Source organism: Penicillium canescens (assembly GCF_028828765.1).
Source record: "Penicillium canescens strain IBT 15451 chromosome Unknown utg000006l_segment0_segment0, whole genome shotgun sequence".
Classification (NCBI taxonomy): domain Eukaryota; kingdom Fungi; phylum Ascomycota; class Eurotiomycetes; order Eurotiales; family Aspergillaceae; genus Penicillium; species Penicillium canescens.
Genome location: NW_026703968.1, coordinates 2,281,776 through 2,298,556, shown reverse-complemented (window position 1 = coordinate 2,298,556; position 16,781 = coordinate 2,281,776). Strand labels below are relative to the sequence as shown.

General features: G+C 49.0%; 8 protein-coding genes across 8 annotated transcripts; 5 read left to right on the top strand and 3 right to left on the bottom strand.

The window, feature by feature from the left end:
* Positions 1 to 1,123: 1,123 nt before the first annotated feature.
* Positions 1,124 to 2,344, top strand: N7446_009842 (FAD-binding oxidoreductase; the record flags this gene model as incomplete). The annotated part of the gene is made up of 1 exon (XM_058518587.1): positions 1,124 to 2,344. The coding sequence occupies one exon, from the start codon at positions 1,124 to 1,126 to the stop codon at positions 2,342 to 2,344; it is 1,221 nt and encodes a 406-aa protein (XP_058369375.1).
* Positions 2,345 to 2,370: 26 nt separating this feature from the next.
* N7446_009841 (uncharacterized protein) lies at positions 2,371 to 3,681 on the top strand (the record flags this gene model as incomplete). The annotated part of the gene is made up of 4 exons (XM_058518586.1): positions 2,371 to 2,534; positions 2,896 to 3,015; positions 3,094 to 3,247; positions 3,391 to 3,681. 4 exons carry the CDS (start codon positions 2,371 to 2,373, stop codon positions 3,679 to 3,681), a joined length of 729 nt encoding a protein of 242 aa, XP_058369374.1.
* Positions 3,682 to 4,538: 857 nt separating this feature from the next.
* N7446_009840 (putative MFS alpha-glucoside transporter) lies at positions 4,539 to 6,365 on the bottom strand (the record flags this gene model as incomplete). Its single annotated transcript, XM_058518585.1, has 5 exons — positions 4,539 to 4,671; positions 4,735 to 4,987; positions 5,040 to 5,858; positions 5,934 to 6,070; positions 6,133 to 6,365. 5 exons carry the CDS (start codon positions 6,363 to 6,365, stop codon positions 4,539 to 4,541), a joined length of 1,575 nt encoding a protein of 524 aa, XP_058369373.1.
* Positions 6,366 to 7,260: 895 nt separating this feature from the next.
* On the bottom strand, positions 7,261 to 8,826 carry N7446_009839 (glycoside hydrolase family 1 protein; the record flags this gene model as incomplete). The annotated part of the gene is made up of 2 exons (XM_058518584.1): positions 7,261 to 7,391; positions 7,440 to 8,826. 2 exons carry the CDS (start codon positions 8,824 to 8,826, stop codon positions 7,261 to 7,263), a joined length of 1,518 nt encoding a protein of 505 aa, XP_058369372.1.
* A 354-nt stretch (positions 8,827 to 9,180) lies between these two features.
* On the top strand, positions 9,181 to 11,669 carry N7446_009838 (alpha-L-rhamnosidase; the record flags this gene model as incomplete). The annotated part of the gene is made up of 2 exons (XM_058518583.1): positions 9,181 to 10,704; positions 10,764 to 11,669. 2 exons carry the CDS (start codon positions 9,181 to 9,183, stop codon positions 11,667 to 11,669), a joined length of 2,430 nt encoding a protein of 809 aa, XP_058369371.1.
* A 333-nt stretch (positions 11,670 to 12,002) lies between these two features.
* On the bottom strand, positions 12,003 to 13,118 carry N7446_009837 (Zn(II)2Cys6 transcription factor domain-containing protein; the record flags this gene model as incomplete). Its single annotated transcript, XM_058518582.1, has 1 exon — positions 12,003 to 13,118. The coding sequence occupies one exon, from the start codon at positions 13,116 to 13,118 to the stop codon at positions 12,003 to 12,005; it is 1,116 nt and encodes a 371-aa protein (XP_058369370.1).
* An 811-nt stretch (positions 13,119 to 13,929) lies between these two features.
* N7446_009836 (uncharacterized protein) lies at positions 13,930 to 14,313 on the top strand (the record flags this gene model as incomplete). Its single annotated transcript, XM_058518581.1, has 1 exon — positions 13,930 to 14,313. One exon carries the CDS (start codon positions 13,930 to 13,932, stop codon positions 14,311 to 14,313), a length of 384 nt encoding a protein of 127 aa, XP_058369369.1.
* A 691-nt stretch (positions 14,314 to 15,004) lies between these two features.
* On the top strand, positions 15,005 to 16,443 carry N7446_009835 (N(6)-L-threonylcarbamoyladenine synthase family protein; the record flags this gene model as incomplete). The annotated part of the gene is made up of 2 exons (XM_058518580.1): positions 15,005 to 15,117; positions 15,183 to 16,443. 2 exons carry the CDS (start codon positions 15,005 to 15,007, stop codon positions 16,441 to 16,443), a joined length of 1,374 nt encoding a protein of 457 aa, XP_058369368.1.
* Positions 16,444 to 16,781: the final 338 nt, after the last annotated feature.

The window sequence follows — 16,781 nt, the reverse complement described above, 5'->3', positions numbered from 1 at the left end:
AAAGACGGTTCGGGAATATAGTACTTGGTTGTAGAACTCTACATTGATGAGGTCACCCACTCTATATTGTTAATATCCAATTGGGACTAGAGTCAGGCGACCTTAAAGCAATATATACTCCAGTATGAGCTGTCCTATCCATGACATATCTTTGTAGTAGCATGCTCGGTCTTGTTTGAAATACTCAGGTGTGGATGAGGCGAAGAACAGCCATAAACATGTAGAATGAGGCATCTGAAGAAGAGCGGGGGTTTGTGTAGTATACGCTTGCAAATTGGATGGCTTAATCTGCTATGTTTTACGACCTATTCCTAGAGGCAAAATATGACGCGACCTATATCATACGTGAGATTAGTAAAATGCCGGTGAGGCTACCTAGACATATTTGAGAAAATAATGATGCTCCAACACCCCGTTATCCCGACATATTGATGCATGGATACGTAATTCCAGCTCCTGTCTCGAGTGGCTTGATGTCTACTTGCGGAACTGTACTATCGGGAAATTCATTGACACGTTGCCCATCACAGTAGGGGAGTTTCCTATTACCGCCAAAACGCAAGTGACAGTGAGTCCAGTATAGGATCCCTGCGATTGACGCTTTCTTCTACATGACCCGTGAACAGCCAAGAAATAGGAGAAAAAGAAGAAAAAGGCATACAAAGATTTATGCTAGGCTCTCCTGCGTTGTTTTCATAAGCTTACAGTTTCGCACGCTCTGCCCTGCTTTCAATGCCAAGTACATCAAGTTAGCGTTGGAACTACGAACATCTTGCCGAGAGGCGTACCGAGCACCTCAGGGCTGAGTAGGCTGACTGGGTCCGTGGAGACTAGTTAAATGTCCGCCCGTGACTATCTTTCCCGAAATATTAGGATCGTTGTTTGTTTAACTCGTTTAAGCTCATCGACGCCGGAACTCATCGTATCCGCATCGTATCCCCCTATCGTATTCCCATCGTATAGATAGGCCGAGGCCATCCTCAATCTCTGTACCCTCTCTCCATGTGAAGAAAAGGAAGTATAGGGATATGCTTGAGTATTTAGATCAAACCGCCGCGTTTGAACCCATCGACATGTCTGCTTGCCCATTTTACGAGTTTCTCACTGTTTTGAAATGTCCGTCATGCTATTGTTTGCCCTAGTCATAGCTGGCATTTTTGGACCAATTGGTTCATATGCAACTCCTGTGGGTCCATCAGCTTGTTCCAACATTACCTTGCATTTGGGATCGCCAAAGGTCGTCAGCAGTGAGCTCAATCTGAAATATATCAACAGCACTGAGTATTACAATACTCTGCAGGATGCTTACAAACCATCCTGCATTGTCTACCCCAAGTCCTCTCAAGACGTCTCCGTGGCTCTTCAAGCTATCCGAGCAGCGGACAGTCGCTTTGCAATCAAGGCCGGCGGCCACAACCCAAACACGTTCTATTCATCCGTCGACGATGGCGTCCTTATCGACTTGAGCAGCCTCAACGCAAAGTCATACGACCCAGACACCACGCTGGCTACATATGGACCAGGTGGTACATTTGGCGACTTATATAACTACTTCGTGCGATATGGCCGCACGGTAGTCGGCGCTAGACTTGCCGGTGTTGGAACCGGTCTGGCACTGGGTGGTGGCATGAGCTATCTCTCGCCCCAGTACGGAATGGCCTGCGATTCATTCCGGGAATTGGAAATTGTTCTACCGGACGGTGAAATTGTAACAGCATCTAACACATCCAACCCCGATCTCTTCTTTGCATCCCGAGGAGGCGGCGGCAATGCATACGGCGTTGTGACAAAGTATACAGTGCAGAGTCGCCCAGCTGGCCAATTCTTCGCCGGAAACATCATCTACACCTTCCAGCAGAAAGATACCGTCCTCGAGGCAATCAGAAACTTCATCCAATACAACAACAACCCCAAAGCAAGCATCATCGGCACATACGAGAAACTGCCCACCCCAGACCTGAACCTAAACCTAGACGAAGTTATCATCATGTTCCTCGTCTACGATGGCCAGGACTCTGGTAGTGCATTCGCAAACTTCACCAGCATACCCTACTTGATCAACACGCTTAGCATCAAGACCTACCCAGAAGTAGTTAACATGCCAATCCCATACGCCACCGAGATCTCCCGAGGCGCCAACATCTTCCGAGTTGGAGTTCACCGCACCGACACCGACGAGTACAAAACAGCCATGGACAAATGGCGCGACTGGGGCGAGTCAAACAAAGGCAAATACCTCCTTCTCTCACTGGACTTCCAGCCCGTCCCCAAGAGCTTGACAGATGCCAGCAAGGCACAGGGGGAAATGCCATGCAGATGCCCGACGGCCCGTGGTTTTGGTTGAACTATTTGATTACCACACCGCCGTTGATGAGTGGGCCTGATTATGATGCTGTTCAGTCTAGCTTCCGGGATATGGTTGCTTCGACTACTAATGCTGAGGGTCTGCCGTTGTTTATTAATGATGCCAGCCATGACCAGAATCCGCTTTCGACTTTTTCGACTTATGCCAAGTTGCAGGAGATCAAGAAGAGGTATGATCCGGATAATTTCTTTGCTGATAGGACTGGGGGTTGGTCGTTTGCTTAGAGGGTGGTATGTCTATATGAGGATCATGTTTGATTAATCAATTTTTCTACATTTTGCTGTAGTCGAATTGGCATACTGTATGGCATGCGATTTGCTATCATAAGCGCATATTTTGATTATGGGCAGCTAGACTTTCTCTGCACGCTACCTGTTTTGCAGGCCTCCAAAATGCTCCGTTTGATGCGGTGAAGTGATTTTGAGACGAGAGACATAGATCCACCTGCGGAACGTCAGTTTGCCTTGACCTCGGTATAAATTTACAGTATTTCCTGCTGCGTCTCATTTTCCTTCTCTTCACCTCTCCAGCTACACAGCTGATTTCCTACATCACCGTCAGCTTCTGAAGACCACATATCAGCGCCATGGCAAACAACGGCGGCCATCTGCTCTGTCCGAGCTGGATTTCTCGAACAATTCTGACGTTCAGTGAGTGCTCATCCCTCCATAAGGCCGTGGTCCATCCCACTTTCTGTTTATTGGACTAACTCAATTCTACTGAGGTAGCATCGCCAAAGATCGCGATTGGTTCGGTGATGATTATACACTCTTCAAACCCTTCACCGCGGCTATGACCAGCGTGGGGATCGAAGCCATTGGGTCGGAACTGTCGAGCTCCCCACAAAGACCTAGTTCAAACGGCATTATCCGCTTAGAGAACGTACTGCACACCCTAAAAGCGTTATGCAGCACCATAGGGGCCCCTATTCTGGAAAGCTTTAACGTTGCAACCGATTTTCGGTCTTCAGATGGCCCTGGTGCCATTGTCGACCTCCATTCTGGTCAACCCTAACATATTTCAAGCCTCTCAACGAAGGCCGCCGCCTCATGGACGTCCAGCTGAGCGACCCCCCAGTGGGTCCCTCTGTTCGAAATTTGGCGTTTGAACTAGGTGTTTCGTATATGATTCACACCTTCTGGCCCGCGGAGGAGCGGCAAAGATTTGAAAGCACCGTATCTACCACACCAGCTGAGAAGGCCTGGGTCAAGAAGCACTTCGGAAACGAATTCAGATTTCTCCAAACCTACGGATTGAGCACAAGGACGGAGACCACGAAAAGGTCGGGCGATTGTGCAAACATTGATGAGCAATGACGACAGCGAGTAATCCACGACTTCAAACCCAGGTTGATCGACGTGAAGAGTCGAGATGTCCAGACAGGAATTGTGGCCAGATGATGATGTTTATTGGGAATGCAAAACTCGCAGGACGGTACTTCCGCTGCACGGTTTAGGTATTCTTACCCATTCTTGTTATGAACAACCACGCCATGAGCAGCACCTGGTATACCAGACTGCCATTGATATCTTTCTACCCACAAATCTGTATCTTGACCAATGAGCAACTAACAAGACATCTTCGGATATGGCTGCAGCCGTTTGCTTTCTTAGCTCCTAGCTTGAAATTTAACCATGCCTATGATCATGCACTTGATCAGTTGCCGGACTGGGTACATAAGTAGTATAGATTAAAGATCATCACAGCAAACCTTCAAATCCCACCCCAAGACCTAGTGTGAAATCATGTACCTTTTAGCTCCCATGCTAAGCATGGGGGTTGGGGGTAGCCATTTTAAGCAGACTATTGCAGGTTCAATAAATATCGCCACTCAATATGTGGTCCAGAAACAGCCACGAATCTCTTGCAGAAGACTACTTTGTTGCAGAAGTCATTCTGGGAGTTTCAGTTGTACTATCTGTTTCAGTGGCCTTTGGCTTCGGACTCTTTGTAAATTGTTCATAATTCAACCCTTAATGACGCCCTTACACTAGATATAAAGATGAGACAGTAAATTGAAGCAGATCTGATTATTACTTGGGAACGAAAGCACTGAAGAGTATAGACATTGGAGCCTAGCCTTTACTACTTCTTCTTATTATCCGTGATGCAGAAACAAATGATACTATTCTCCGTCAATAAGAAACCCATTTACGTCACCGACCATCAACATTTAATACGTCTGGCTTTGTTCTTTTTCAAATTTGTTGACTTGCACAAGCCGCTGGGTGGCTGTCTCAGTCTTGTGGAATCGCCAGGGCTTGATTTTCCGCTCAAACAGTTCATCTAACTCAGCAGCGGATCGCCTAGATTTAAAAAAGTGTTAGCAAAGCAAGAATACTTCATCGATGTCATGTTCAAGCCCTTACCCAGCAGTCTCAGGAATTAGCAACCACATGCCAACAACGAACGGAAGGCCAACGCCTGCATAAAACCACCCTGTCTTCAAGCTCCAGTTCCATTTGCTGGCATTTGTCATGTATGGAACAAGAACGTTCATCACAACACCAGCAACACAAGTTACTGCCGCTCCAAATCCGGCAGTATAAGGCCTGAGGCGCTGGGATGATATTTCTCCGATATATCCCCAGCCAGTCGCACCATTGGTAGCCAATCCGCAGTCTGGGCATATCATGTTACTAGCAGCTCTTCCAAATCAATAGGGTGTACTTACTCCATAAGCAGGCAAACATTATGAAGATGTATGTCGATGCCTTCACCTGAGGACAAACCCCAATGATACCAATGCCCACACATGACACCCAGCAGAGTGTAGTCCCCGAGCAGGCGAGTAATCTCCTTCCCAAGCGGTCGGCAACCGTGATTATGACGATCACCGTTGCAATTTGGATCGAGGTTGTAATAACCTTGATCTTGAAAGGGTCGGCTAGTCCAGCCTGTTGGAAGAAATAGGTACCAAATGTCCCGAAGAGACTAAGTCCGATCAACTGCTGGGTGAGGTTGGTCCAGCAGGAAATCACAGTGCGAAGGCCATTTGTGCCCTGGAAAATCCCGTACCATTTCTCTCGGCGCTGCTCGGCAGCAACTGCGTGCTCATGCTCGATGGCCATAGCCAACACTTGATACTGCCGCTCCAAGTCATAATTGGGTACTCCACGATTGAGCTTGAGGAGTTCCTTCTTGGCCTGGTCGACCTTACCAGCATTCACGCACCAAGCAGGAGATTCTGGGACAAAGATATAAATCAAAATCATGAGCCCAATCTGAGCCCACTGGGTATAGATCGGTGTCAGGTAGTCGGTTGGGTCAGATCTCGATAGATGTTGGAGAGCGATTTGGGCAAAGAACGAACCCAAGGACCACCAGAAACTGTAGCACATCAACAAGCCTCCACGAATACGAACAGGTGCAACTTCTGAGATATATGTTGGTATAGTCGATTGTAGACATCCCACTCCAATCCCAGCCAGGAGCTTCCCTACCAGCCAGACTTGCCATGACCTAGCAAGACTCTCGGCAAGCACACTTCCCACTAGAATTACCCAGTATGTGTACATTGCAGCCTTTCTACCATATCTACTGGAGAGAAATGGCAGTGTTGTCATACCAATGATCTGGCCGCAGGACATGATCGAGCTCCAGCCACTTAGTATAGGCGATGCGAGGATAGGCTTTCCCGTTTTACCGATGGTGGTGGCAAAGCGGGCGACAAATCCGGCGTTGGCAATGATGCTGGCATTGATTCTAGAAGAAATATCATGTCAGACATAACAATATCAAAGTCAACCTCACGAACCCTGACTCACCCAATCTGGTACCCATCGGTTGCCGCACTGAAGGCCATTGCAAAACACACGATTGTGCAGATCTTGAACGTTTTGATTGTCTCCAAAATGCCCAATTCTTCGTACCCAGTGACTCCTTGACCCTTGGTCGCGGCATCAAAAGTTGGGTCAGACTTCTTGAATCCCTCATCTGCGACGATCTCGTCATGTTGCGCCGAAGCCGTCATTTCGGTAGAACCCTTCTGTGGTCCCATGTTGAATGATGATTGCCGCGAACCTGCGAGATACTATAATCCCAGACAAGTAGAAGAAGTACGTGGGTGTCTAGGGGTTTTAAACCTAGGGCTTTGGCTAGGCTAGTGTTTGACAAGTCCAGTCACCACATGATCTATACAATGAATCCCAGCACTGGCTTCAATCTCGGTTTCCATTATCCCGAACTAAATTGTTATATTTTCACTCAACTGATATACATTAAGTTCCTCAAAGACTTTGCGGAGTACCCCGGAGTATCAAAACTTTGTGGATCCTGTCAAACTCCAATCCCCGCAACTTCCCCAGTGGCTTGGACCCTTAGCAAAGTAAGATAATACCCAATAATAAATCTCTAGACTAGCATAGCTTTCCTAGATAGCCGATGAACCAGTAAGAGGCGGGTTCCAGATCACTTTTGCCTTTGCTACTGGCGTCGTAGTCGACTCAATAGCCGGCGGCACTACTAAGCCAAAAGGAACTCGGTTTGTGGGGATTGGCTTTTTTGCCCCCTAAAAATCGAGTGAAAGGGTCTAACTGTAGGGACAAGGGCATCAGTAAACTATACCTCTTAAGGGATAATTCACGACCCTTAGCGTTCCTGGAGGTTTGTGGCGCCACAAGGTCTAGCGCCACAAGGTCTAGCCCCAATGGGTGGGTAGATGGTGCATATCGGGATAAATAATGCCGTCGAACGGAATGTTGGAGGTGCCAACAAGCAGTTTACCCATCCCCTGAATTTTGCGAGGCAGGCAAATGAAGTTTGCTGGTAAATTTGTATTACGGCAAGGTACCCATCAGTCTTACCCTTGCTCCTTAGTTACTGACTTTCGAGATGAATGATAACTATAGATGATGCTTTGAGATATGATATTTGAGATATTAATCCAGTGCGTACTAAATACGCTTTTTGCGTCGCTCATTGAATGACTGCTTTAGGTAATAAGCAGACTTCTTAGGAGTCCTGACAAGTGTATCGTACTCGACATGTGTGATACCATAGCGCGCGCCATACCCAGCGGACCATTCTGGGGATATCAGTCATAAAACAAAAGTGGCGGGAGAATTGAACATACCAAAGTTATCCATGAGACTCCATGCGCAGTAGCCTTGTACTATGATACCATCCTCATAAATGGCCCGCGAGATAGCATCCAGGTAAAGACCAAAATACCGTATCCGAAAAGTGTCATTTACAGCTTCCTCGAGGGCCATCTGGCTTTCGCCTGGACAAGGACAGCCATTTTCTGTAATGACGATTGGAAGGTGGTAACGATCCCAGACCCAGTTCAGAAGCTTTCGAAACCCATCTGGGGTAACGCGAAGCCACGACATGCCAGAAACGGGTCCAAGCATCTTTCCTTCGTTATTTGTGGCGACTTCCTCCACATTCCCCGTGCAGTCATCCTCGGCAGGTGGATCCGGAAGAGCACGGGCAAACTTAGTTGAGTAGTGATTCATCCCATAGTAGGCATTAATTGGCGCTGTCTCTCGGAGAAGTCTCATCTCCTCAGCGGAGAACTCTGGTAGCCGAGGGCCAAGTCGGGCACGCATTTGGGAAGGGTAGTCCTTGCCCAGGAAAATGGGGTCTGCGAACCAGCCGATGTAGAATTCCAGTCTGCGTTGGGCAGCAGCTTTATGCTCCTCGCTATTTGCGTCCCATGGCTCGTAGAAGTGGCCATTCAGCACAATTGTTATAGACCCATTCTGAGCAGGTTGGAACTCTGTCGCATAGATCTTCACGACAGCTGCATGGGAAATAATAATAGTATGGCCAACCCGCCATGGCTCTGTCCGTGTGTCATGACCAGCAGCAGCACTATGGCCAGGAGCAAGCACACCGCTGTGGTGACCAAAGATTGAGATAATGTACGGCTCGTTGTAGGTAACCCACTTCTTGACACGATCGCCAAAGCGAGAGAAGCACAGCCGGGCAAATTGCTCGAAATCAGCCTTGAACTCAGCTGTGTTCAAGAAAGCGCCATATCGATTATAGAGCTCCTGCGGAACATCCCAGTGGTATAGAGTGACAATTGGCTCAATATTCCGGGCCAACAGGCAATCAATGAGCCTGTTGTAGAATGAGATCCCATCTTCGTTAACCGGGTCATTACGTCCACCCGAGGGAATCACACGAGACCAAGCAATGGAGAGTCGATACACGTCCACCCCATAGGAGGCCATCAAGTCAACGTCTTCGGACATGCGATTGTAGTGATCACAGGCCACATCGCCATTTTCTCCATTGGTACGTGACGGTTCGAGGTGACTGAACGTGTCCCAGATAGATTTGCCTTTGCCGTCCTGGGAGGCACCGCCCTCGATCTGGTATGCAGCAGTGGCCGTGCCCCAGAAGAAATCAGGAGGCAGAGGTAGCTCTTCCACCTCGCGAGGCTCGCTAACCCATTCTTCGTTGTCGGCTTGGAGGACAGTGTCCTTCGCCTGGAACATGTTCACATTCATTTTGAGATTGGAAATACTTGAGCAGGTAATCCGAGAAGATGTGACGTCCTTAGAAATGTGCATTGATCCGGGAACATGTCGGTTAAAAAGACGATATCTTGATGGAACAGCAGTCGGCCTTTGAGCGCGGCATCTGAAGTGTACCCTCCTGCTGACCTCGGCGTAATTCATGTCCCCCATGGCAGGTCTTCGCCTTTTCATCGCACCGACTCGGTACATTATCACACCGAGGAAGCCATTGCATAGTCCTGTTTAGATTTAGGCAGATCTCCCTCATCATTCCCTTCAAGCCACCGCAGTGCCACTACCAGTCGCATCGTGCTAAAGCAAGACCATCCGACCAGCACTTTCAGAATGAAGGGTTCCCTACAGTTGCAACAGGTTAACTCGGTGGCTGTCAAGCCCACAGGCCATAGCGGGGAAGAAACGCAATGGCGCTGTGATCGAATCGCCGCTCCCTGGGGCCCTACTACGTCTGGACCGGATGCAGAATGGCTGTTTCGCAAAGAATTTGAAGTACAACCTTGCGCGCAGGCCAAACTTTCAATCACTGCCCAGGGAGTCTATGAGGCAGAGATCAATGGCCACCGTGTTGGAGACCACTTCATGGCCCCGGGATGGACAGCTTATGATGGCAGACTACAATACCAGACATACGATGTCACATCACTGCTGTCCGCAGGGAGGAATTGTATTGGAGTTCGTGTTGCTGAAGGCTGGTTTTGTGGACGTATTGGCTTTGAAGGTGGCCACCGGAACATCTGGGGACCTCATCCAGCCTTGATGGGCCAGCTCGAAATCTACTATCCCAATGCCATTGTTGAAACCATACCTACAGACAGTACTTGGTTGGTGACAAAAGGTCCTATCCGGCGGGCAGAGATATATAACGGAGAAAAATACGACGCGACTCACGAGGTCCCGTACTGGTCGACATTTGCGCCTGAGGGGGCTACCAATAGTGCTCATGATTGGGTGCCCGTTCTTTGCATGCCTCCTTTGCCGGCGCAAATCGAGGTCGTGACTGGAATTGGAGAGCCAGTCAGGCGAACTGAAACTATTATGCCACTTCAATATATCCGGTCGCCGTCTGGAAAATCAATCATCGACTTTGGTCAGAACCTGGTTGGATACATCAGACTGAGAAACATCAAAGGTCGTCGCGGCCATAAGATCACCTTATCTCACGCTGAAGTTTTGGAAGATCAAGAGCTATGCACCAGGCCACTTCGTGAATGTGATTCTGTGGACGAATATATTCTGAGAGGTGACGAGAACGGCGAGAGCTATGAGCCACGATTCACATTCCACGGATTTCGATATGCCCAGATCGACGGGTGGGGAGGCGACTTCAGCTTGATGGACTCAGTCGAGGCGGTTGTATGTCATACAGATATGAAAGAAGCCGGCTCGTTCTCATGTTCCGACGAGTTGCTCAATCAGCTATACCAAAATATCCGTTGGGGAATGAAGGGGAACTTCCTCGCTGTGCCAACCGACTGTCCTCAGCGAGACGAGCGATTGGGCTGGTCTGGGGACCTCGCTCTCTTCGCTCCTACAGCAGTTTTGTTGTTCCACTGTTTCGACTTTCTCAGGAATTGGCTTATCGATGTTTGGCATGACCAACAGGTTCTGGACGGTGTTCCCGCCATGGTTACCCCCAATGCTACACTCCCAGATCCAGTTTGGTGTCGCCGAAAGCCTTGTGCCATATGGCATGATGTTACAATTCTGGCACCGTGGGCCCTTTACGAAGAGACGGGCAGTGTCGAGATTCTTGAAAAACAGTACGAGAGCATGACAACTTGGATGAAGATACTACCCAGAAACAGGGAAGGTTGCACTCATCTATGGGATACTAGTATCTTCCAGCTGGGGGTAAGATACCTAGGCACCCATGACTCTCATTTATCTCAGTTGCTAACACGATACTCTAGGACTGGTTAGATCCGGATGCTCCAGCTGACGCACCCTGGAAGGGCAAGACTGACGCACAACTTGTGGCAAATGCATTTTTAATTCACAGCTTAGAGCTTATGGCCCAAATCGCTGACCTTCTCCACAAAGATGAAGACAGGCTGAGTTATGAAAAAGAGTCCCGAGCGGCCAAGAAAGAATTCCAAGAGGAATATGTGACCACTAACGGCCGCCTTGTATCCGACAGCCAAGCAGCCTACTCCATCGCGATCTGTTTCGGTCTCTTGACGCCCGCACAACAAGAGCGAGCTGGGAGTCGCCTGGTCTATCTTGTGAAGAAGAACAACTTTCGAATCGGCACAGGGTTTGCCGGAACACCATTCCTGTGCGAAGCCCTTGTCTTGACAGGGCATATTCAAGTCGCTTATGCAATGCTTCTTGAAAAGACTTGTCCTTCCTGGTTGTACCCAGTGACCATGGGAGCTACTACTATGTGGGAACGGTGGGATAGCATGCTTCCAGACGGGAGAGTCAACCCTGGAAAAATGACTTCCTTCAATCATTATGCGTTTGGCTCGATCGCCAAGTTTTTGTTTGATAGAGTCGCGGGTTTACAGAGGACCGGACCTGGCTGGAAGAAGTGCCGCATCGCGCCGTGCATAGGCGCTGAACTCTCGGGGGCCTCGGCTTCCCATGAGACTCCCATGGGCCTTGTTTCCTGTTCGTGGAAGACATCGAATTTGTCTGAGAAGCAAAGCAGCCTAGAGTTGAAAGTCACTGTCCCATACGGCATGGCCTGTGAGATTATTCTGCCAAAGGGCTCGGGAGAGCTGCAGAAGACTGTTGGCTCTGGAGAGTGGACATTTGAGACAATCTTTGTACGAGACTACGAGTGGCCTCTCAATCCTTTACCTCCAAAATCATGAGCACAGAGGTGTGATAGTAGTCTATTTTTATTTTACTTTATTCAACCGCTTTACTTTTCAGTATCTTGTCCTAGAGCTAGAGTTCCATTGTAGATTTAAATGAATTCTATTGCTAATTCACGAGATATTTCCGTCACAACTCTATACGAGAACGGATGTGCGGTTGTGAGGACCACATTTCCGACTAACAGTATTCTGCTATATGGCTGCCTTCGCAATCCATTCTCCCGAACGTTTCGGTATCCGTAGAAATAAAGGTTAAAGAATAGAGACCATGTAATGCTAGCAGAGATTTGGGAAGTGATACTAGAAAAGTAAGAAACGCGAAGCTTGCTACTCTCCAAACCCTCCATTATCGATAACAGCTAGAGGCCAGGCAATTTCAGACTGCACAGACTTGTCCAAATACTCTGCGGCAAGATTGACCAAGATCTTTCCCCAGCCTTCCATCCACCAAGCCTTATCCATGACATGTAGAAGTGCCCCGTAGTGAGCGAGCGTCACTAAAGATCTCGGTTCTTTTATCAGCACTAGATCCAGGTATTCGGAATCTATTATAGCAGGCCACGCTAGAATTGGGCTCTGGTTCTCGCTAGCGACGCAGGCGTCAAAAACATGAAGGAGATGCTTGATAGATCTTAGTACGATCGTCCGTACACCATCCTGACATTGAGACTGGCCGTCCTCTGCCTGTTGTTCAAACAATGCTTTTAATTGAGCATGAACCTCACGGACTTGCTTTGATCTTTGGCGCTGTTGTGCACACCGTGTCAACTTCAACAAGAGCCTCAGATCACCCTGCTCGATCCACGGCCGAGCATTTTCTACAATTGATGCAGCCCCACGGACTAACTTGAAGACCTCAATCACTTCGTTCACATTTGTGGATCCGAATACTAAATTCAGACCGTGGTAAGCAAAGGAAAAACTGCTGATAAGAAGGGAGCAGGCGAAGAGGGCGTGACAGTTCGTCGATGTCATGTGACTTAGAAGCGGCGCACAGAGAGACAATGCGAGGCTGTGATGTTGTATTGCGACTTCAGTATATCTTTGGCGAGAATCAGGAGATTCCCGAGATAGATGTAATGCCGATATAGCAAGTATACTGTGCATGACAAACGGGTAGGCCAGTCCCTTGTGAGGAACATGTGTCTGGAAAACTTCAATCAGGTCTTCGTTCTGTGCCAGCGATAGAGCTATCGCCGTATGCCAATGATGCAAAAGTTTGAGTTCGCCCAGGGGCAGGATGGCTGCGCTCCCATTACCCTGCGGGGCTGTCGCGGAGCCCCAAAGGGGAAGATGCTCAGGATGAGAACTGTTGAATGTGCACGAGAGGTATTTTTTCTGGCAAGGACCACAACAGGGGCGGGTCTCATCGCATTTGATCCGGCGCTTCTTGCACTGGGTGCAGCCGTGATGGGATTTCGCATGCGAGCGCCGCAACGGCATGGTTATCAGACGCAATACTCGAGCTGAGGTGTGTGCAGGTGAAGACCCCCGCAAAGCAATGACTCAGCGGCATGGATCACAGCTTGGCATAAATTCAAAATAGCCTTGTCTTTCGCAATATGTCAAGAAACCTTTGCCACTGGTCCAATGATTAGCGATGCTAGTCACTGTGACGATGCGGGAATGTCACGCTGCCGGGGCATCACCTGGTACTTCTGCAATTTCACTCAAAATCTTCATTCGATCGTCCCGATTAGAGTCAGTAGAGGAACAGGGTGTGGTCCTAGTGCAGTTGGTTGCAGGGCACATCAAGCACATTGGCCTGTCACACAGTCCCGAACGCCCATCACAGTGCACTAGACCCCGATACATCCCGTGCACAATATTATTGGCCGATAGAAGGAAGCTTTCCAAGTATAGAAACCAAAGTGTGATGAGGTGGTGATTCATGCGTCGTGCATGGAGTGGGCGCTTATGGCCCCTATGTTCCCCTCTCGAGTATATAGGCGCCGCATCCTCCCCAGGGGCATCCAATTTGCATGTTTGAGATTTTTGCTATTTTCGCTTCTTCTATTTTCGTCTCGCGCTTCGACTTGGCTGGCCCAAGCGAGTTTCTTCATCTACACTGCTCCTTGCACGTCAATAATCTGTTTCCTCTCCTTGCATTCCTACCTGGGACATCTTTGTTGATCAAAGTCTCCCTGTGAACACAAGAAAACATAACGTCATCGGTCTTTATATTCCTTGAAATACTATATTCTTCTTCAACTTTGTCTTCAGCTTCAACCTTTGTGGACTCTATACCATCATAATGCTTGCCACCAGTGCCCGCTCCATGAAGCCAAAGCTTTCCTTGAGTATCTCTGCTGCCCAGAATACTACACGGCCAACACTGTCACTCAAGTCACCAAGTGCTCTTCCTCGCACACCTGCCTCGCCTGTCTCCGCGGCGAGCCCGACCGCCAGGAGGTTCTCAACTCTACAAGTGCCAAGCTATTCATACACAAATTCTTGCTCCTCAAAGAGCATTCTCAAGAAGCAGTGCGACTCTCGCTCAGGAGCTGTTGACAAGCGCATCCAATTCAAAGTCACACCAACAGTCCACTGCGTAACACCTATTGAGAATCCGGATGAGTACTACGGCAAACACACGAAGATGACTCGTGAAGAACGACGGTGGACGGTCCGACAGTGAAATGAGCGTGTAGCTTTTGTATCACTCATGACCGCCTATGACTGGATTGATGGTGATCAGCTGGATAGCTATGGATGATCTGGGCGCTGTCTGTTGCTGCAATGGCGCTGCGCTTCGGCGCTCTGGGTCTCTGGTTGATCAAAACCCCTCGCATGCTTGACAATTTCCTGAAGTGCAACAATGATGGTCTATGCACAGAGATTCCTGTATCAAGATGTACATCTGGCCTGGGATTTGAGAGACGGTTCTCCCGGTAGGCAACGGTGTCTTTCGCGCGTCTCGCTCGCCCAGAGTCTTCTCAATACTCTTTGGGACAGCTCCGACTACTTGGATGCACCATTGCTGCACATCCTGTCGCTGAGGGGAGACTAATGTATCAGTGTTTTGAGAGGATTATGTTTTATGACGTTATGATGGGAACTGGATCGAAGATTTTGACATGAGTATTGCTGTTTTTTAACTTAGTCATTCGTTACAATGAATATATCGGTGTCCGTCGGACACCTCTATACTGACCGATTGAGGATAAGCGTATAAGTTTGCCAAAAAGATCTTGATCAACAGTAATCCGTCGATCAATAAAATACCACATTGGTAATCACCTTAGGGCTTCATTCGAGGGCTTCTCCGGTCCGTGCGGGTCCGATCTTTTTCGCCCCTGGCGCCGCTCATCCAGTCAAGCACCCCAGCAATGCTATTCCCAGCGACTCCCGTCGCAGCCCTACGCAGATCAGCACTAAGCATCTCAAGGAGATGTCAGACCTGCCGCCGTGGCTTGCTCACGTTGGCGATCGAAACATCATGGTAAGTTGAGGCGATCGCCCAACCCAAAAGGAAAAGACATGAAGCTAACTGCGCGCCAACAACAGTGATGACACGTCGGTAGCCATCGTTGAGAAAACAAAGAAAGCGGCAGGAGACGCGGCCAAGATTCATTTCCTGGAAAATATCACTGCTGACACCCGCGCGCATCGAGGCATCCATCCTATCATTGCCCTCGAATCGCATCAGGAACATCTCGCAAACCTCGTCCAGAAAGCGCTCAAATATCTACCGGAGTCGAAGATTGGTGATGGACTTAAGCTAGCGGATGGGTCGCGTCGCCGCATACCTGACTTTATATCGGCTACAAGAGGCCCCGGTATGCGGTCTAATCTATCCGTCGGTCTTGATACTGGGAAGGCATTGTCTGCCGCATGGCAGATCCCCATGGTCGGGGTGCACCATATGCAGGCACATTTATTAACGCCCCGACTTGTTTCATGCATGGAGAATGAGAATGAGACCAGCGCCGAAACACAACTACCAACACCAACCATTTCGCCCGAATTTCCTTTTCTATCCATCCTCGTGTCTGGAGGCCATACGATCTTGGTCCACTCCACCGGCCTCACGGAGCATAAGATCATAGCAATAAGCGAGGATATAGCCATAGGAGAGGCGCTGGACAAATCAGCACGAGACATCCTGCCCACGGAGCTATTACAAGAAGCAAAAAGCACCATGTACGGCAAGACGCTAGAGCAATTTGTTTTCCCCGGAGGGAAAGCCGATTTCAGCGATTACAGAGCCCCGGAAACCCGCGGCCAGGAATTGACTACTCGCCAAAACAAATGGGGGTGGTATATCACCACGCCATTTGCGAATACGCGAACGCTACAGTTCAGCTTTTCTTCGGTGTCAAGCATGGTTGGGAAGATCATTCAGAAGAAAGATGGCGAGATGTCCACCGAAGAACGAATTGATCTTGGCCGGGAAGCCATGCGCGTGTCTTTTGAGCATCTTGCTTCGCGGACTGTTATGGCTCTTGAGATGCTTCGGCCGCGTGGTACCGCTGACAGGGATCAAGTCAAGACGCTCGTCGTCAGTGGTGGCGTTGCGGCGAATCGGTTCCTCATGGGGGTTCTTCGATCCTTTTTGGATGTGCGCGGGTTCCAGGATATCAAGGTTGTCGCGCCGCCTGTTAAATTGTGTACTGATAATGCGGCTATGATTGGGTGGGCTGGGATTGAGATGTTCGAGGCTGGGTGGCGCTCTGATTTGAGCGGTCGTCCTGTGCGAAAGTGGTCTCTTGATCCGCAAGCTGAGGATGGAGGGATTCTCGGTCCTGCTGGTTGGTACCGGGTGTGATTGTTGTTGTAGGATGTCTGTGTATATTAGTGATACCCGTGAACCTCATTGTAACGTTATAATAGCGTTGCGTTATGTAAGATAAGGCAAGCCCAATACCATCTCCATGTCTATACCTACCCTTCGAGTTCCTGGACTGTAACTGAATATAATTTTCTGCAGGAGCGATTGTGCTTTATCGACATGTAAGACCCGGAATTTCAGAGACGCCAATGCCATGTAACCTCCATCTCATCACCCATGAATCCTCCTCCACAGTAGGGTATCGATGATGCGCCGTTGTAACCTATAAAAATGAACCAAGCTCGCGAACCGGCCGACTGTGCGACACAAAAATT